A 17,907-nucleotide genomic window follows, 5' to 3' on the forward strand; every position below is an offset into this window, starting at 1 on the left:
AGGGCTCATAACCTTGAGGTTGGCTGAGCCCAAGAGCCCCTATGCCTGTTAATTTCAGCCACTGGCCCAAAGCAGGCCTCTCTAATCGCCAATCTCATCTACTCCTATTCCCAACCTGATGTGGGTTTTCCTACCCCCACTGCTGACCTCTCTCTTGCTGTGTCCATGATGTTCTCTGGCACCCTTGTACCTTGCAAATAAATTCCTCAGTCTCCCAGCACCCCAACCTGTTCATGCCATACATATTTGCCCATGCTTCTCCTCCCATCTGGAATGCTCTACTTGCCTCACTTATTCACCTGAAAAAACATTCTTTTCTCTATGAAGACTGAGCTTAAGCATTACTTCTCCTATGAAGGTGTTCTTTGCTTCCCCTAGCATCGTGTCTTCTAAGATTTTTTTCATGTTAACTGCCGAATGCAAACCAATCAGATGACACTGGTTCTTTAAAAAATGAATACAATCTTAGGCCAAATTAACAAAGGCATGGTATCAAGAAGGGAGGTAAAAATCTACTTTGTATTCTGCTTTATTCAGTGTACCTATAGAAACAGTGATTTTCAAGTATGGTCCATGGACTCCTGGGAATCCCCGAAATCCTTTCAGGGGATTCTCAAAGTCAAAACTACTTTCATAATAATATTAAGACTTTATTTGAGCATCAGTGATAAGAACACACACACACACATACACACACACACACACACACACACAAACACACACACCAGTGCTTGGCCAAGAAATAATCACCACCTCACAGCCTCCCCCATTATTAAAAAGCAATAAACACTCTAACAAAAGAGAGACATCAGGTTGCCTGGTATTATCATTCTCCCATTCAACAAATGCTTACAGCTCACCACCTGGGCAGCAGGCACACAGCTGGCCCAGAAGATTTTGCACTTACCAGCACAAGGTCCCTGCCCTCCAGGGGTTCACTCTCAGGTGGGAGACAATTACATAAAGAGATGATTGTAGAACTGTCTCTTCCGTCCACAGGGTCTCAACCACACTGAACAGCGTGGGAGCTCCTGAGCAAGCGGTGCTATTTGGAGCCTTTGCTTAAACTGCCCCTCTGCCTGGCATGCCCCTCCACTCCCGCCCCACCCCCAAGTTAGCAACGGCCGCCCACCCGTGCCCCCTTCTCTGACAGCGGGTTTCCCACTGCAGCAGATCCCAACTGGAAGAGGGGAGATACCACCACCTTAATTCAAGTTCTGAATTTTTATTTTTACCTAGGATTGGACATTTCAATTAACGAATTAGGACTCTGAAGAATGATCCCTCCCAGGCAGCTTTCTGTTCGCCTATCTCTAATCCTCAGCATCTAGTATGACAGCACACAGTAGGGAACAACATACACCAGAGCTTTCACAAATTGATGTATTTACTTCATTATCTGCTGATCAGCTGAGTGCACGTGGGGGTATCTCAGTCACTTTAAGTCACATGACTGCAAGGACACAGACGTGCGCTAGCTCATCCTCGGGTTGAGAGTCCTTGGGGGACGCTCGCATCCTGGTGTGGCTTCTCCCTGTATCTTCTGGCTGCTCTGCCCACTCCGGCCAGTTACCCCGACATTCCCTGCTGCTCTCCCTCCCTCCCTCCCTCTCACCCTTCCTTCCCTCTTTCCCGGCTGCTCTCCTTTCCCTCCTAAATCTATAGTGTTTGGTACATTCACAGACCTGGCTTAGCAGTTTTGTGACCTTGAGAAGGGGCTCAACCCCTCTGAGCTCCCTTCTCCCTGGCTCCCCAGGCCGGGTTCTGGGTGAAGCACTTGGTGTACATTAGGGTTCATGACTCCTCACCATGGCCCCCTGTGGTAGGTATGGTCATTACTCCGCTGGACAGGCGGGGAAACAGAAGCTGAAGGAGAGGAGGTACGTGACCCAAGAGTAACTTGTGTAGAGTTGGGATGTGACCCAGGTCTGCATTCTCCACTGATTTCAGGCTCACAATAACCTGATGACTGCTGGCTTGCTCCTCCCCGTTTTCCTGCTAAGATGGAGTAAAGTAGGCAAGGGCCGCTCAAAACAGATCACAGGTTCACACAGCCTGAACGCGCCGGCATCTACTGAAGCTGCTCTGGCGTTCTTTGTTTCGCCACTCTGGCAAGGACCAGGGTTTCTGCCTCTCTGGGTTGGTGTCAGGAAGAGCAGCTGCTGGGCGGACCGCTGGGCACAGTGCAACTGCAGGGGATCAGAGGCCTGGGGTGATAGGCAGGGACGGGACCAGCCCACAAGGAACTAAGACCTGATGTGGAGAGAGCTAGAGAGATGTGTGAGCACCGTGGGAGCAGCAGAGGACGGCTTCCTCAGAGGGATGTTTACTGGCCCCACCGCATACCATGTCCTATGTCAGGCTCTTTGATTTCATCTTATCTAATCCTAATGAAGGAGGAAACTGGACTTGAAGCCAACACCCTTGAAAAGCCGCTGAGCTGAGATTCAAATCCAGATCTGTCTGGTTGTTAAACCCATGCCCTGCCCTCTGTACAGGAAGCTATATGAGGGCACGCCAGCTCTGCGTCTCAAAGAATGATGCCCAGAGTAAATGAATCGCTTTCAGTGCAAAGTGAGAAAACACATTCTCCCCAAATCTCACATCATAACCAGCTGGAAAAGCAAACATAAGGGAGACACACACATGGCAAGAAGATCCGTCTGAGCAAATTTCTGCTTCTCCTACCCCTGACTTCCTGCTCCCAGCCAACGAGGCTAGTGGATGTTCCAAAACTGCCGCTGCTGCTGCTTAGGGCCAGGCGAAGCGAGGGCTCTCAATATCAGTGTCTCCAAGGCAGCTGCACTCACTACATCCTGGAGTCTCAGTTTTGTTTCTTATACTGTAAGACAGAGAGATCATTACGAGCGGGTGAGGGAAGCCAGCAGGGGGAGGGAGGACCCGGGAAGTCCTGAGAACTGTGGTCACTAGGCCTCAGCCACCTCCTGCAAGGGCTTCTTAGAGGCAGTGGAACCCGGTCAGCAGGCATCAGACAGTCATGTCTCTAGCTGGTTCCAACAGAAAAGGAAGCTGATGGGGTTGGGGAGAGAGGATGAGAAAGACACTGGGAACATTGGAATTGAAAATTGTGGTGTGTCCAGTCTTCCCATCAAGCTGAGTCTCGTTCAGAAGAAACAAAAAATCTCCGGTTATAGAAGACAACATTCAGAAACCAACTAGTCCCATCACTGAGTTTAAAAAACAAATCCTGGACCCCACCTCTGGAGATCTGATTCAGAAGGACAGAGTGGTGGGGTGTGCTCCAGCTCTCAAGGCTGTTCTAATACCAAGTGTAAGGACCAGCAAGCCTGTCTGTATTCCTGACTCCCTTCCTGCCTCTACCAAAACAGATACTCAAATGTTTCCTCAGTAACCCTGCCTCACCCAGCTTTCCTCTCTGAACCGTCGCAAGGCTGCTGCCAGCTCTGGCACTATTGCTACCAGCAAGACTGTTCTCTTCCGTCTTCCTGTGGCCCCATCTCAGCTTATTCAGCACTGTGAGGCAGAAGTTTGCCTTTAGGGATTAAGGATGCGCACCCCCTTGCAGAAAACGCAACCAGAAGGGCATCTGCCATCACCTTTGGGCTTCTGGGGAGGGGAGGGGAGCGGCTGGTGAGGGGAGGGGGGCCTCCACAGCACTGATCGGTCTCAACTGTGGGGCAGGGGCGACCCCTGGTGGTCACGGAGATTACAGCCCTCAACCCCAACTCGCAGGTGGAAGTCGGAGCCGAGCACTTACCTTGTTCAGGATCCAGTCAGCATCTTCAATGGCTCTTTTAATAATCTGCTGGATCCTCTCAGGGCTGTCTTCATCCGAATGAACTCGGAAACTCTGGAGGTTTAAGCATAGGGAAAGATGACTAGGCAAAAATCACAGGGCTGGCAGCTTCAGAGCAGCAGTTGTGGGCCAGGCACACTGTGGGCACTGTACACTCAGCATCACTCTTACCCCTCCACAGACAGTTACGATGATCACACACTGAGATGAGGAAACAGACTCAGAAACTCTACCTTGCCGTTAAGCAATAGCACCAGCATTTGAATCCTGGACTATCTGACTACACAGCCTGTACTCCTACAAGCAGGGCATGCGTGAAAAGGAAGACTGGCCCCAAGCTACCCCAAATCAAGCTGGGCCCAAAGGTTATCGGGTAGCAGAGGCCTAAGGGAAACTTCCATCTCTCTGCTTCGTTTGCTCTTCCCAGGAAGCTGCTTTCACCAGGCTGAGCTCTCTGCATGGCTTCACCACAGAGAAGAGCAGAGTTTCTCCAGACCCATGCTGGAAAGCCATGCAGGGAAGGGAGGGGCAGTGGAGAGGGTGGCTTTGGAAAATCCTGCCAGGCCCAAAGCAGAGCAATGCAGGGCTGCTGTTTGCTTTGACCAGATGTTCGCCTTTGAAAAGCAACATGAGATTCAGGTTCACTGGTGTGGCTCTCATGGCCCTTCAAAAGAATTGGTTACTTCCTCTGATATGTCACTCTCAACCCCACACGTCCTCCTACTTATCTTTAGGAGCACCTCAAATGCTCACCTCCAGGAAGTCCTCCCAGACTCCCTCAGACAGCTAACTACTCCTTCTCTATGTTTCCACAACCCTCTGTTACTACCTCTGTTTTTTTACTTTCCATACTATATTTATATAAACTTCAGCTTTTAACTTTTCATTTGGAAATAATTTTTAATCTACAGAAAAGCTGCAAGAATATTACGAAAGAATTCCCTACCAGAATCACCAACTGTTACTATTTTGCCACATTTGCTTTATCATTCTCTATATGGGTTTGTATAAAAATTTTTGGAAGCATTTAAAGTTTCAGGTATCATGACCTTAACCCCTGAATACTTTGGGTATGTAAGCAAGGGCATTATCTTACATAACCACAGTAATTAACTTCAGAAAATTGAACACTGATATAATACTGTTATCTAATCTACAGTCCATATTCCAGCTTCATGAATTTCCCCAATAATGTCCTTTACAATCATTGCTTTTTCTGGTCCAGGATCCAATCTGGGATCACTCCTTACACTTAGTTGTCACATCTCTTTAGTCCCCTTTAAACCAGAGCAGTCGTCTGCCTTTGTGTTTCAGGACGTTGACACATTTGATGAGCACAGGCTGGTTATGTGGTAGACGGTTGCTCAGTTTGGGTTTACCTGATGTTTTCTCATGATTAAATTCAGGTTGTGCATTATTGGCAGGTATGCCTGTCAAAATGATGTTATGTCTCACACTCTATTTTAATTATCTGTTTAGCTGCCTTATTCAAGCCCTGGCACAGAGCTGCTGTGCTGGGTGCATCCTGTTTCCGGAACAGAAACCAGAGAGAGGAGCTGGGCTGGCCAGCACTGCTTTCTGGTGGCTCTTACGGAACTGCCACCCCCAACCCCACCACCGGAAAAACCATCCCTGCCCACTGCCCCTGGCCCCCAACCCTGTGATAGGCCCCCTGTTACAGGAAGCCCCCCACCCCAAGCCCAGTGGACCCTACTCCCACCTGCCTGACAGCATGCTTATAATGCTCCTGGATGCCCTTGGTTGGCAGCTGCCGGCAACAGCGCAGCAGGTATCGGTAGAGCTGCAGCGGCCTCTGGACCAGCTCTGCCCCCGGTAGCGGGGCCATCTGCAAGGCCTCTGTCCCTGGAAAACACAGAACATCACTTCTAGGCATCAAGCCAATACTCAGCCCTGGCCCCCAGCTTCCAGCGCTCTGGGAAGCAGACGTATTTGATACAGTACGGAGCCAGGTCCCCAGGGAACCCAGACCCCGAGCTCAGGCTGGGCATTCGGTCCTGCAGAAGTCTCAGCTCAGAGCAGGCCTGCAAGGACCAAAGGTGAGAGGCACAGCCTCATCCTGTTGTCTTCCTTCTGGAGACCAGCTTCAGGTGGTGGATGAGGAGGTGTCATGCCAGGAGGAATAAGGGAGATGAGCAGGAAGATCCTGCGTCACAGCCACTGAGAAACCAGCTGACTTCAGGCAACAGAGGGAAGAATGCCCAGAGGTCTGAGCCTCGCTACTCGAAGTGTGGTCCTGGACCAGTAGCATCGACATCACCCATGAGCTAATTAGAAACGCAATGTCACCCCAGACCTACTGGACAGAACCTGCAATTTAACAAGATGCTCCAGAGGATCCTGCCTGGACCTCTACTACAGCATCTTGCCTGGTGCCCCTGCCTGAAGCCTGTCACTCCCCAAGTCGCCCCCACAGTGACGCCAGAATGAGTTTTGGAACCAGTTTCTCGGCTCACCCCAGAGTCAGACACAAGGAACTTCTCCCAGACCCTTTCAGCCGGCAAGTAGGTCACCTCTTGTGCCTTTGCACACACAGCCCCCTCAGCGTGGAGTTCCCTTCCCCGTCTCCTCCATGTGAGGAACTTGTGTCCATCCTTCCAGGGCCAGGTCAGTGTCTCTTCCTCTGGGAAGCCCTTGGTGACTGTCCCTCCCTGGGGGGGCGCAGTGCCACGTTCCTGGAACTGTAACAGCGCTTCCCACACTGCTGGGGATTCATCAGCTGCCAGACCTACTGAGCCTGGCCCGGGCCCCAGTGCTTCGTGCCCTGTTTGTTGAACTGGACTGAATGGAATCTGTTATCTCCTCTGCACAGATTTCCCCTCTCTGAGAGAGAGAAGCTCACTGTGTTCCAAATGGAGAAGCTAACAGACCAAGATTAAGTGAGGGGCCTTAGTTTTAAAGTAACATAAAAAGAAGACAATCCCCACCCACTCAAAAAAAAAAGAGAACCCGAATACTAAATCTAAATACTAATCTATCTCAAATTAGGAAAGGACACTTGCTAAGGAGCTAGTTTCAGAGGCTCCTTCATTCCATTTCCAGCATATGATCTTCCTGGCAACAATAAATGTCTGTCTCCACAGTTTAAATTTGCCCATTGCTCCTGGTACTATGGCCTTTCACTCTGACACTGGGGTGGGCAGGTGGCCGCCTGCCCCTCCCCAATCCTCCCACCTGGTAACATCCTGGGATGAGCCACTGGGAATCTACCCCTTCAGGTCTCAGCCCACAAGGTCTGGGTGGGGCTCCACTCCAGGCCTGACCAATCAGAGCCCTTTATCCACATGGTCACAAGGACTGGTTCACAGATGGGCACATGACAAACTGGTCCAATCAGAGCAAATCTCAACACCTCTGCAGGAGTGAGTGGAAAGGCTTCATTCTTTCCCTCTAGACTTGATGCTGAGAGGACTTCACCCTCAGGGAAGCCATCTTGCCTCCTCTTGAAGCCTGAGATTGAAGCCACACAGCAGACGGCAGAGCTGAGACCCTGATTGAAAGCAAGTCTAAAGAAGTCACCTGAGTCCCAAAACCGTGCACCTGAAGGCAGTCCCAGATGTGCCTAGGGTCCCAACAAGCCGCAGGTTTGGGTTTGTTGTTTTGTCACTTGCACCCAAGAATCCTAACTGATGGACAGATCTAGCCCTCCCAAATTCTGCTTCACCAGTGAGCTCTGACGGTTCCAGCTCTAAGAAAGAGTGCAAACAGGGCAGGGCTCTTCAAGGTTCTCTTGCCACGTATATCAACCTGCCAGTCCGACTAGTCACACTTCAACACAACAAACAGAGGGGAGCCACATATCATGGGGACAGAGACCTTCAAGGGCTACCACAGAGGACATACCACCAAAGACTAATGGGCAGACTCCACTGGCAGGCTTTCCCAAACTATATAAAGTGCTAATCAAATATTGTAAAATGCTAGTCGTGTAACAGATGGTTACCATCTGCAGTCTTTAAAATTAACACTTGGAAAGAACACAACTTTGTTACATTACTTAAAAACCCAAGCAATACTTAGAAACCAACCCGGCAAGTATGGGCGGGAGATTATTTTCAGCTCAATTATAATACTTAGTCATTCTCAGTAATAACTAGAAGAGAATGCCTGTGTGGGTCCACTCAGACGAGTTAAACTAAAAATGTTTTAATTTAATTTAAAGCATGGGTTTGTTATTAAGGCACAATGAACCTCACAGCATCATTGCTAAATCTGTAGTCAAACCCTGTAGCCCTGGGAACCCTTGCTTCGCGTATCCTGCTCTTTGGATTTGACCTTGGCCTCCCCACCTGAGCTCCCTGCCTCTGTAAAGACACCTCTGTCTTCCCAGGCAACCAAACCAAAGCCATCACAGAGACAACCTGCCTTCTCCTCAATCCCCACGCCACTGGTCTCTAAGTCCTATCAAATTCTACCTCTGGACGCCCCTCAAATCTGTCCCCTCCTCTCTACTTCCACTGCACATCCTCGGTTCAGACTCTTATCACAACTCAGGCAGACACCTGCAAGAGTTCCCAGCAATCTATTGTCTGACAATCTATTCTCCACTCAACAGCCAGAGTGAATCTTTCCAAAACATAAATCTCAGCATGTCACGTTCCTGCCTAAAACCCCTGATGTCCATCCCATCCCTATCACTCATGACAACTTTTCCCAAAATATGGGACAAAGATGAAAATATTTTAAGCAGTATATGGAACATCCTTTTATTGTCATGCTTTTATATTTATTTTCATGTGTAATGAGAAAAAAATTCCATAATCTCATAGGTATTATGGCTTACAACAGTTTAAAAAATGAACGGGCAGAAAGGTGATTTTTAAAAATGTATCAAGCAAGTAAGAATGCAGTTGAAATCTGGATATGCCAAGAATCATGAAAGTGGTATTGAACTCTGGAAAAGCACTGGTCTACAGTATAAAATCCATACTGCTTTCTATGGCCTCCAAGACCCCCTCTTGCTCTGGCCCCTGCCCACCACCCCGCATCACATCACCCAACCCTGGCTGCTGAGTCCAGGCAAACTGAACTCTGATGGCACACGACAGCCTGTGTCATGTTTGCCTGCTATAGTCTCAGCACCGTGACAGAATGCTTGGCATATAACAGATGTATTAAGGTTCTCCAGAGAGGTAGAACCAATCAGATACATATACAGAGAGAGAGAGAAAGAAAGAGATTATAAGAGATTGGCTCACACGACTATTGAGGCTGGAAAGTTCAAAATCCGCAGAGCTGATATATCCCAGTTTGAGTCAGAAGGCCGGAAGCTGCTGCAGAACCAGGAAGAGCCAGTGTCCCAGCACGAAGGCTGCGTCAGGCAGGAGAATTCTCTCTCGGTAGGGAAAGGACTATTCAGGCTTTCCAGTGCTTGGATGAGGTCCACGCACGTGAGGGAGGGCAATTTACTTTATTCAGTCCCCTGATTTAAATGTTAATCTTATCCAAAAACACCTTCACAGACACACCCAGAATAATGTTGGGCCAAATATCTGGGCACCCCATGACCCAGTCAAGTTGACCCATAAACTTAACCATCACACATGGCTTTCCATCACCTAGTGAATAAAGTCTTAAGCTCTTTAGGCTGATGCCAATTCCGAAAGCATCCTTATCTGCCCAGATTCATCCCTCCTCACTCTTCTACCTGCCAGGCACATTGACAAAAACCACCTATAGTTCCTTGAATGATAATAAAATCATCATCATCATCGTCATCATTTACAGTTATTATTACAACTGCCTTGCTGAATACCTACCATGTGATAGGCACTATTCTAAAAATGCACAAGAATTAACTAATTTTAATCTTCTCAGTAACTCTACAAGAGGTACCATTATGCTCTCCTTTTACATATAAAGAAATGGAGGCAAAAAGAAGGGAGGAAATTTGTCCAAGGCCACACAGCTGTGAGAGCAGAAGCCAGGCTTTCCATATGGGAAGTCTGGCTCCAGAGCCCGCGATGAGTGCTGCCTGGAACACTAGCCCCTGCCCCAAAAGGACTTTTATTCATCCTGTATTACATTTCTGTGGTTCTTCCTAACAGCTTCCTTCACCCCCAATTTTCTTTTTAAGGGATGACTCCTTCCCGTTGAGTGTGGCCTGCTGAGACTGCCGCCAGTGGCTGCATCTCTCCCAGCCACAAGGAGAGCATCAGACCCAAACTAGGCCACTTGAGTATATGCCACCTCTGGAAATAGGGTCCTGAACATGGTTACAAAGAGCCGGCAAATGAGTTCATGTACCCCTGAGAAGTGTGTCCTGATCAGCTTCTTCCTGCTCTGAACTGTCCTTGAAGGTCCTGCTGCCTGGCCTTCCAGAAATGTCTGGATTCCTGCACAGTTCTCTAGGCTTCTCCCTTGATTCTGTGAGCTCCTAACACTCTTCCAATGATTTCTTTTTGGTTAATTCCTCCTATCCCTCTTACCCCCACACAGAACTAGACTCTCTTCTTTATTTGCGCATCCACAGGCTGTTGTATGTGCAGGAATCACCCTGTGTTTGCCTGCCCATCTCTCCCACCAGCCCACAAGGGCAAGGACTGTGTCAGATCCCCCACCTCAGTGCCTCAGTGCCTCAGTGCCTAGCACAGTCCTGAGCACACAGTGGACTCCTCCGTCAATGCTTGCTGACTGAATAACCTCAAAATCCAACCAATCCCCAAGCTTGAGCGAACAATAGCTCAGCCTTCTCCCTGCCTTCAGGCCCTGGAGGTCCAAATGTGGCCGAGACAGCCTGTGCTCCTATAAAGTGAGGACCGCTGCTCTCTGCAGGGTCCTCCATGCCTCGGTACTCCTGGCCATCACCTCTGGCAGAAACACCCTCCCTTTCCCACCCAAATACTCCAGGCCTCTTCCAGTCTCCTCAGCCTCCCTCCGGCTAACCAGCAGGAACTCCCGCAGGCCACTGACGCCTCCTACCTCACTCGGTCTGGAGAGGCCATCAGACGAGAATATCCTTGGCTCCCCACCACCATGAAATTCAGCCTCGCCTGAGAGCCGACCGATGTGTTAGGCATGGTGCAGTTTTACAACTACCCTCTGACAAAAAGCATTATAATCCCCACTTTGCAGGCTGAAAAGTGGGCTGACATGCCCACGGATACACAACCAGGGAGTGGTGGAGCTGGGATGTGGGCTCTGGCTCCAGCTCCAGTGCTCCAACCTCCCTGAGTTCTTGAAGGAAAGGGGGCCCCTCCTTTTCCAAGGACCCGTTAGGCTCTCAGAGACTCTCTCCAGGATTAATCCAACACCCTTCTGAAACGCCGACTCTTCAATCCCTCCCTATGCTCAGCCAGAATGAGCCTCTAAACACAAAAATCTCATCTGTGAGCCCCTTGCTTGATATCCTTTAATGGCACCCACAGAACAAACGCTAGGGTCATTAGTATGTGTGCATGGTGATGGAGGGGTGGGGTGTTGAAGACTTTCCCCAATCAACCACCAACCTCTATCCCATCTGTAACCAAATCCCCATGCACTCTACGTTCTTCCCCGCTCAGTCTCCTCTGTCACTTTGTCACTCCCACAGTGCCTGGCACACAGTGGCCACTAATCAGAGGGGTGTCAGACTGAATCCTCCCTCTCCCCAACAACTTTCAGGCCACTTTTCTGTCCCTGAGTACTGACTGAGTGGAAGAGTGAAGCGTGTGGGCCCCAAACCATGGCAAGGCTGACGTGAGGATTAAATAAGAGACATAGATGCCTGGCAGCAGCTCACTGAATATGAGGTTCCTCTCCCAGGCCCTTCTCTGCCCCTGGAAGAGCAGCAAAAGGGAAAACAATACGTTATGATGCCCTTTTAATGCTTCTACCCAAAATAGGAATGGCCTGCTAAAGAAAGCCTCTGGTGCAGACTGAGGTCGGAAGAGGTTTGTGCATTTCATTGATTCAGTTAGCTCTCTATACATCAGAGAGAAAAAGAAATACATCTTTTTTTTTTACATTTAAATCAAACTACAGATCACGTGAAACATTTTTAGCTTTTTCCCAAATCAGAACTGAGTTCTGGTTACTCATCCTGCGGCCACCGAAGTAGCAGGCTCTCAGGAAAAGGTGTTAACTTGAATGAACAAAAACAGGGCAAAGTAGGCCACCTTTCAAAAGCAGGATGCCAAAGAGCTGAAAGTGACCTTCTCCCACTTGGTGTCAAAGAATCTCTTCTCATGGCAGGGAGTCACCCACCTTTTCTCCCTCGAGGCAGGGCGCTGAAAGTCCTTTCGCTTCTGAGCTAAGATCTGCCCTGTAAAATTCTACTCGCCGTTCTGAGCTCTGCCCTTTGGGGCTAAAGTCTCCCTAACCTACCACCAAGTCCAGTCTGTCATTATTCAAAGTCAATCATCCCAGCCCCCCAGTCATATCTTTTCCGAGATGAGCATGCTGAAGGTGCCGTAACTGCCAATGCTTCTCCATCTCACCGCCCTCCTCTTTCTGGACACACACACATCCCTTCATTATCCATATCACTCTTCAACATATTGTCCAGAGGGAAAAACCATGGTTTGCTTGTGTTCTGACCGGCTCCGTGGGCACTGGTGCTCCCATGGCAATGCCACCTCCTTTACTTGGGAATCCAAGGAATGCGGCCCAGACTGCATTCTCTGCTCTGGCCCTCACATGGCCCTGGCATTCGGCTCAAAGGAACCTTTTCTCCACGAACTATTCTTAGGTCTGTTTCCCCATCTTGTATTTTATTAGTTCAGTCCAGAGTCACAATCTACCACAATCTCTGGGACACCTGATCCTGTCTGTTATCCAACTCAATTCAGCACAACAAAAGCACAGAAACAATCACATACGAGGTACAAAGCGGGTACAAAGAGAGAGAGAAAGCCCAGCAAGCTGTGTTAGTCACCCATGCAAGGCCATTCTGAGCATCTATCCCATGTGTGACTCTGGACTCAGCCCTAGGACCACAGAGATGAACAGCCTGACATGTTACATGGCTCTCCTACCCCTGGCCTCTGCAGAGCTGACGGCATGTCTTACTACCTACCATTCAGGGAGTGATTAGCATATGTCAGGGAGGTGCTGACAGCTTTGCATGTGTTATCTCAAGTATCCTCACAACAATCTTACGGAGTAGGTATCATTAGCCCCATTTTACAGATGAGGAAACTGAAACTCTTGAGAGGTTAAGTAACTTGCCAGAGGCCACACAGCTAGTACATGGTCAGGTAAGGAATCAAACCTAGGCCTATTTTATTCCAAAGCCCATGCCCTCACCTGCTTCTAACACTACCTATGTCTATATCTGAGCCACTCGCAAATGCTGCCCAGATCAGGGCTAAGGACCCCACTGAGAACTCTCCCCAGGGCTCCTTCAGGACCAGGTCCAAGCATTCATGAAAGCACCTGACTATACTATATCCTGTTCTTGGTTTTCAACCTTCTCCATAAACCCTTGTTCCATGCTTTTCAGAAACCCAAGGACCTCATCTATGGCTTCCCCCTGCATACAGATGAAAAAACAAGTCCCAAGACTAATGTCAATTACACAAAGAAAAAGGGCAACTAGAGAAATACTAAAAAAAAAAAAAAGCTCTTAGGAAACCCAAGGAGAATGTGACAGAATAAAAGAAAAGAGTGAAAATAAAGTCACAAAGGGGATTTCCTGGGAGCCAAATGGTATCACCATTACAGATGCTGAGAAACAGACCTTCAGCCCCATTTAATCCCACTGTCTTTCCCTAACCTGTGCCCTGACATAGGGCACACAGAAATAAATGGGAAAAAAAAGTCATACATTAAAAAAGAAAGAAAAGAATGGAACTACAGAAAATAACCAGAAATTATGCCTCACTGAGCACTGATAAAGCTAAATTAAGCCTGTATAGGACATTGTTTAAATATGCAATTATTCTTCTGGATGGGTAAAGTCGCAATATAGGAACAGAACAGTTCTGCTCCCCCCAACTCCGGGGCTCCAGCTTGAACGCATGTTCTCCCAAGCTAGAAACGGGGAACAATCCTCGTTCCTCCAGTCTCTCTCCCACATGGTCAAGGCTCTCAAGATCCAGCCCCATGGACACTATCTCGGTTCCCAGCTTTGTAACAATGCCTCCTCATCCAGCCTCTCTCCTTCCAGTCCAGCCCTCACAGTGCCACCCAAGGACACTTCCTACAAAACACACCCTCCTCCAAAACCTCTGTGGAATGTTCTTTATCCAAGGCCCTCTGAAGTCTGGTTCCAACTTCTCTCATTAAATTCACCTTCTCTGGCCTTCGGCTTCCTCCTCTGTAAACTGGACGACAGAATATGTACCTGATGGGGGGTTTGCAAAGATCACGCAAGCTAACATCAGTACACTGCCTAGCCCAGGGGCTGGCACGTGTTAGGTGCCTGGACATCTTACCCTTTCCTACTCAACCTGGCCACCTGTGTTCCTTGCTGTTTGTCAGCTTCTGGAGGACAGAGACTATGTTAGTCACCCCTCCATAGTCAACAGTGCCCGGTACATAACAGACGTTCAATAAATGTGTGCTGACGGATTCCCACTTCCCAAAGAGGAACTAAAGCCAGGAAGAAGGGGACTGTCCTGAAGTCACAAAGCCAGCAGGTGGCAGAGGCAGGTCTCAAGCTCAGATCCTTTGGCTCTGAATCCTCAGCTCTTTCTACCACACCTGCTCTCAAAGGATCCTGAACATCACATTTGGCAGCCCAAACCACCCTGGGCCTTTCCAGTTTGAAGTGAACCTGGTGAGCTATTCCAGCCAAAGCAAACCAGAAACATCATCCAAAAGCAAACATGCTGGTTGCAGAGCAGAGCAACCAGCAACCTCAACTGAATCTGGTGATGTGAGTCTGCTTTGTGCCAATGGCCTTGCCCACACAGGCCACAACACACTCTACTCGAGGGCCAAAGACGGGAACTTATGTATTATACAGCTACCAGGTGCCAGATACTGGGCTGGGTACTTCAAAGGGCCTACTGAAGCTCCAATCCTGTTACTCCCACTTTACAGAGGAAGAAACTGAGGCTCAAGGTCACACAGAAGAACCAGCTAAGAGCCACAGCTGGGTTTCTCCCTTCCTAACTCAAGCTCTTTCTACACACACCCAGGGCTTGTCTCCAAGGACCCTTGAGCTGAGAGCGCCTGGTTTACCCTTTTTCTCTCGTGCTCCTCCTCCCTCTGGCCTCCTTGCTTGTCCTCACATACCCAACCACTCTTCCAGGCACCCACGTGGCTCACACGCCCATGTATCCAAGTCTCATTTAAGAGACCTTCTCTGGGGCTTCCCTGGTGGCGCAGTGGTTGAGAGTCCGCCTGCCGATGCAGGAGACGCGGGTTCGTGCCCCGGTCCGGGAGGATCCCACATGCCATGGAGCGGCTAGGCCCGTGAGCCATGGCCGCTGAGCCTGCGCGTCCGGAGCCTGTGCTCCGCCACGGGAGAGGCCACCACAGTGAGAGGCCCGCGTACAGCAAAAAAAAAAAAAAAAGAGAGAGACCTTCTCTGACCACACTATAGTCCTTTCTTCTTTCCTTCACAGCATTTCTTTTTTCTTCACGGCATTTTTCACCACGATATATATTTACTTATTTGTTTGTATTCATTCCCCCACTGGAACGTAAGCTCCACGAGAGCAGGAAGTTTATATTGTTCATGGTTGTATCCCTAGTACAGTACAGAGTCTGACACACAGAAGGCACGTGTGTCCTGAAATAGTCATTGGGCACCAATAAGGTGCTAGCTGCTGGAGTTACGGAAACAATCAAGGCAAGTTCTGACCCCACAGAACTTACACTTAACAGAGGATAATAAAAACCAAGTATTCAATTATAACTAAATACTACAAAGTGGAATTCGGGTCCCTGAGAGATTGGCTCATGGGGTCCCTCACCCAGTCAAGGGTCAGAGAAGGTTTCTTGAGAAAGGAACATTAAATCTGAGGTCTGAAGGACGAGTAGAGTGTGGCTGGGTGGACGTGGACGCAGAGAGCGCAGCCTGCGTTCTGCGACTAAACTAAAAGACACTGAATTGTGCACTTGAAGTGGGTGAACTGTATGGTGTGTAAAAACAAACAAAAGGAAAGATTAGTCCTAAGGGCTCAGGGGTTTCGGCCACGGAGTGACTTGATCAGTTAGGCAGAAGCGTAAATCAAAAGGTGAAGGTGACTCGAGGTAAGCGCCCTCACGGGGTGCTGCGGGCAGTCGGCCCGTGCAGGGGCCACGACTGCTTTTGAAAATGGGCAAACTGAGGCCGACGGCGGAGACGTGTGCCCGTCAGGAACATTCCACCAGCGGGCCCGGCGCCCGCAGACCCCTGGGCTCCCCGTGGCGCCCCCAACCCCCCGGCGTGCTGGGCCTCCTCCGCCCGAGCCGCCCCCGCGAGGCCTGAGGCGCGTCCAGGAACCGCGCTCTGGGGCACACGGCTCCCCGGAGGCAAGACGGTCGGGGAAGGAAACGCAGCGGCACTGAGTCTTCCACTAGCCGCGCCAGGCCGAGGACGCCCGAGACCTCACATCCCCAGCCAGTCCCCGCCACCACGGGTGGCTCAGGCCCCCGTGCGCCCACCCGCGCTCCCACCCTCCGCCGGCGCCTAGCGGCTCACCGGCCTCCACAGGAAAACGTCAGCTTCGGACGCGGCGGACGCGGCTACCACCAGTGCGCTTGCGCCCCCGGATCGCCGAAGCACCGCCCCTGCAGGGCGACTTGAGCCGAGCGCCCTCTATCGGCCGCGCGCGGGACTTGGGGTCTGTTAATGAGGAAATCCTACTGGGTGCCCTTTCCCTGATCCGAGTACACCCGGTTGAAAAAGAAAGCTGTCCCACTCACAACCTTCCTTACCTTAAACACCCACCCTTCCTTTTGGCTTTTGTTACCTCGGATATAAGCCCTGAAGACAGGCTCTCCCCATTTTCCTGAGTATGGATTGCTGCTAAAATATGAGGGGTGTTCAAGATCTATGAAAAGGCTTGCAGAAGGACTTTTCCTAAACCACTCTTGTTGATGACGGGAATTATATTTGGATGGGAATCTGCGTTTTGAGTCATTTCGTCAAATTACAGTCCCATAACACCTGTCAAAAGAATAAATATGAGAGTAATAGGCATGCTTCCTTTCAGACCCATCTATAATTATAATTGAGGAAAAGAATACAGAATTTAAACTCACAGCGACTGCCAGTATCATTCTTTGAAAATGAAATAATGCTGTTTTATTAAATAGGCTCTCCCCGCTTTCTAATGTTTAGAGCTAAAGTGCTTCTCTGAATTGATTTAAATACAAGTTTTATATCCTGAAAGAGATAAAGATGAGTCTTTATCTTAAGACAAACCCCCTGTTCAATGATGCCGCTGATCTTCTCTCAGCTGATGCCTAAAAGGGAGTTAGGTTGTTAGTAGATAATATTACTTCTGTTCACGTCTCTCTTCTCTAGGGCTTTTTAAACCTATTTGTAATGAAAAGGCCGATTTCCTTACACAGACAGTCTCCATGTGTAGCTGATTTAACAAGATAACTTTTTATTTTTCCTTTTTTTTTCCTTTTTCTTTCTTCTTCTTCTTCTTCTTTTTTTTAAGGAAAACATTGCTCCCTGGTGGCACCTGGGGATCCCTTTTCCTCCTTCAAGGTATGAAAAGCAGGAGATATTTCTTAACAGAAGTGTTTTTTAAAGTTTTTCTCTTTTTTTCCTGACCTCCTTTAGAGTCTCCTTCCCCACTTCCTCCCTTCCTTCCTTCCTTCCTTCCTTCCTTCCCTCCCTCCCTCCTTCCTCCCTTTCTTTTCTTTCCTTCTTTTTTATCCTTCTTCACCTAACATACTAGCCTTCCTCCAAATCATTTGGGGGTTCCTCCCCTGAAATATTCAGACAATGACCTCAATCCTTCAATTTATTTTCAATATGTAGACTTGGACCAAATATATCTGAAACATACGATTGTACCCTCATAAATCAGCCCCCTTATTTACACACGCATAGTCAGAGGCACATCGTTAGTGTTGATCCAATCGATAAATCATTAAGCTTTTAGAGCCCTTTTAAGGAACAATCTGTAGTCACCATCCATTCCTGTTTTCAGCCTTAGGATTACTTAATATTTTGAAGAAATATTACAGTCTGTTCTTTGGCCCTATCTCTCTTTTGTTCCTTGATCACTGTGTTCCTGCAT

At 49.0% G+C, this 17,907-nt stretch overlaps 1 protein-coding gene across 2 annotated transcripts; it reads right to left on the reverse strand.

Annotated features, from left to right (window-relative positions):
• Window positions 1-2,703: 2,703 nt before the first annotated feature.
• Window positions 2,704-16,423, reverse strand: LYRM9 (LYR motif containing 9). 2 transcript variants are annotated; one of them, XM_049702464.1, is made up of 5 exons: window positions 16,350-16,410; window positions 8,995-9,131; window positions 5,499-5,641; window positions 3,740-3,832; window positions 2,704-2,842 (listed from the first exon to the last, which is right to left on the reverse strand). In XM_049702464.1, exons 3-5 carry the CDS (start codon window positions 5,622-5,624, stop codon window positions 2,825-2,827), a joined length of 237 nt encoding a protein of 78 aa, XP_049558421.1. In that variant the 5' UTR covers window positions 5,625-5,641; window positions 8,995-9,131; window positions 16,350-16,410; the 3' UTR covers window positions 2,704-2,824. The 2 variants fall into 2 exon arrangements, with proteins under 2 accessions (XP_049558421.1, XP_004267198.1); XM_004267150.4 differs by lacking the exon at window positions 8,995-9,131 and having other exon boundaries at window positions 16,350-16,423.
• Window positions 16,424-17,907: the final 1,484 nt, after the last annotated feature.

Source organism: Orcinus orca, chromosome 19 (assembly GCF_937001465.1).
Source record: "Orcinus orca chromosome 19, mOrcOrc1.1, whole genome shotgun sequence".
Classification (NCBI taxonomy): Eukaryota; Metazoa; Chordata; class Mammalia; order Artiodactyla; family Delphinidae; genus Orcinus; species Orcinus orca.

What these genes read in the sequence shown, in the direction of transcription:
- LYRM9 (XM_004267150.4), bottom strand. Translation starts at nt 5,624, where the DNA reads ATGGCCCCGCTACCGGGGGCAGAGCTGGTCCAGAGGCCGCTGCAGCTC. An exon ending in ATAAGCATGCTGTCAGGCAG is followed by an intron (nt 3,833 to 5,498) that starts GTGGGAGTAGGG and finishes TTAAACCTCCAG; the next exon opens with AGTTTCCGAGTTCATTCGGA.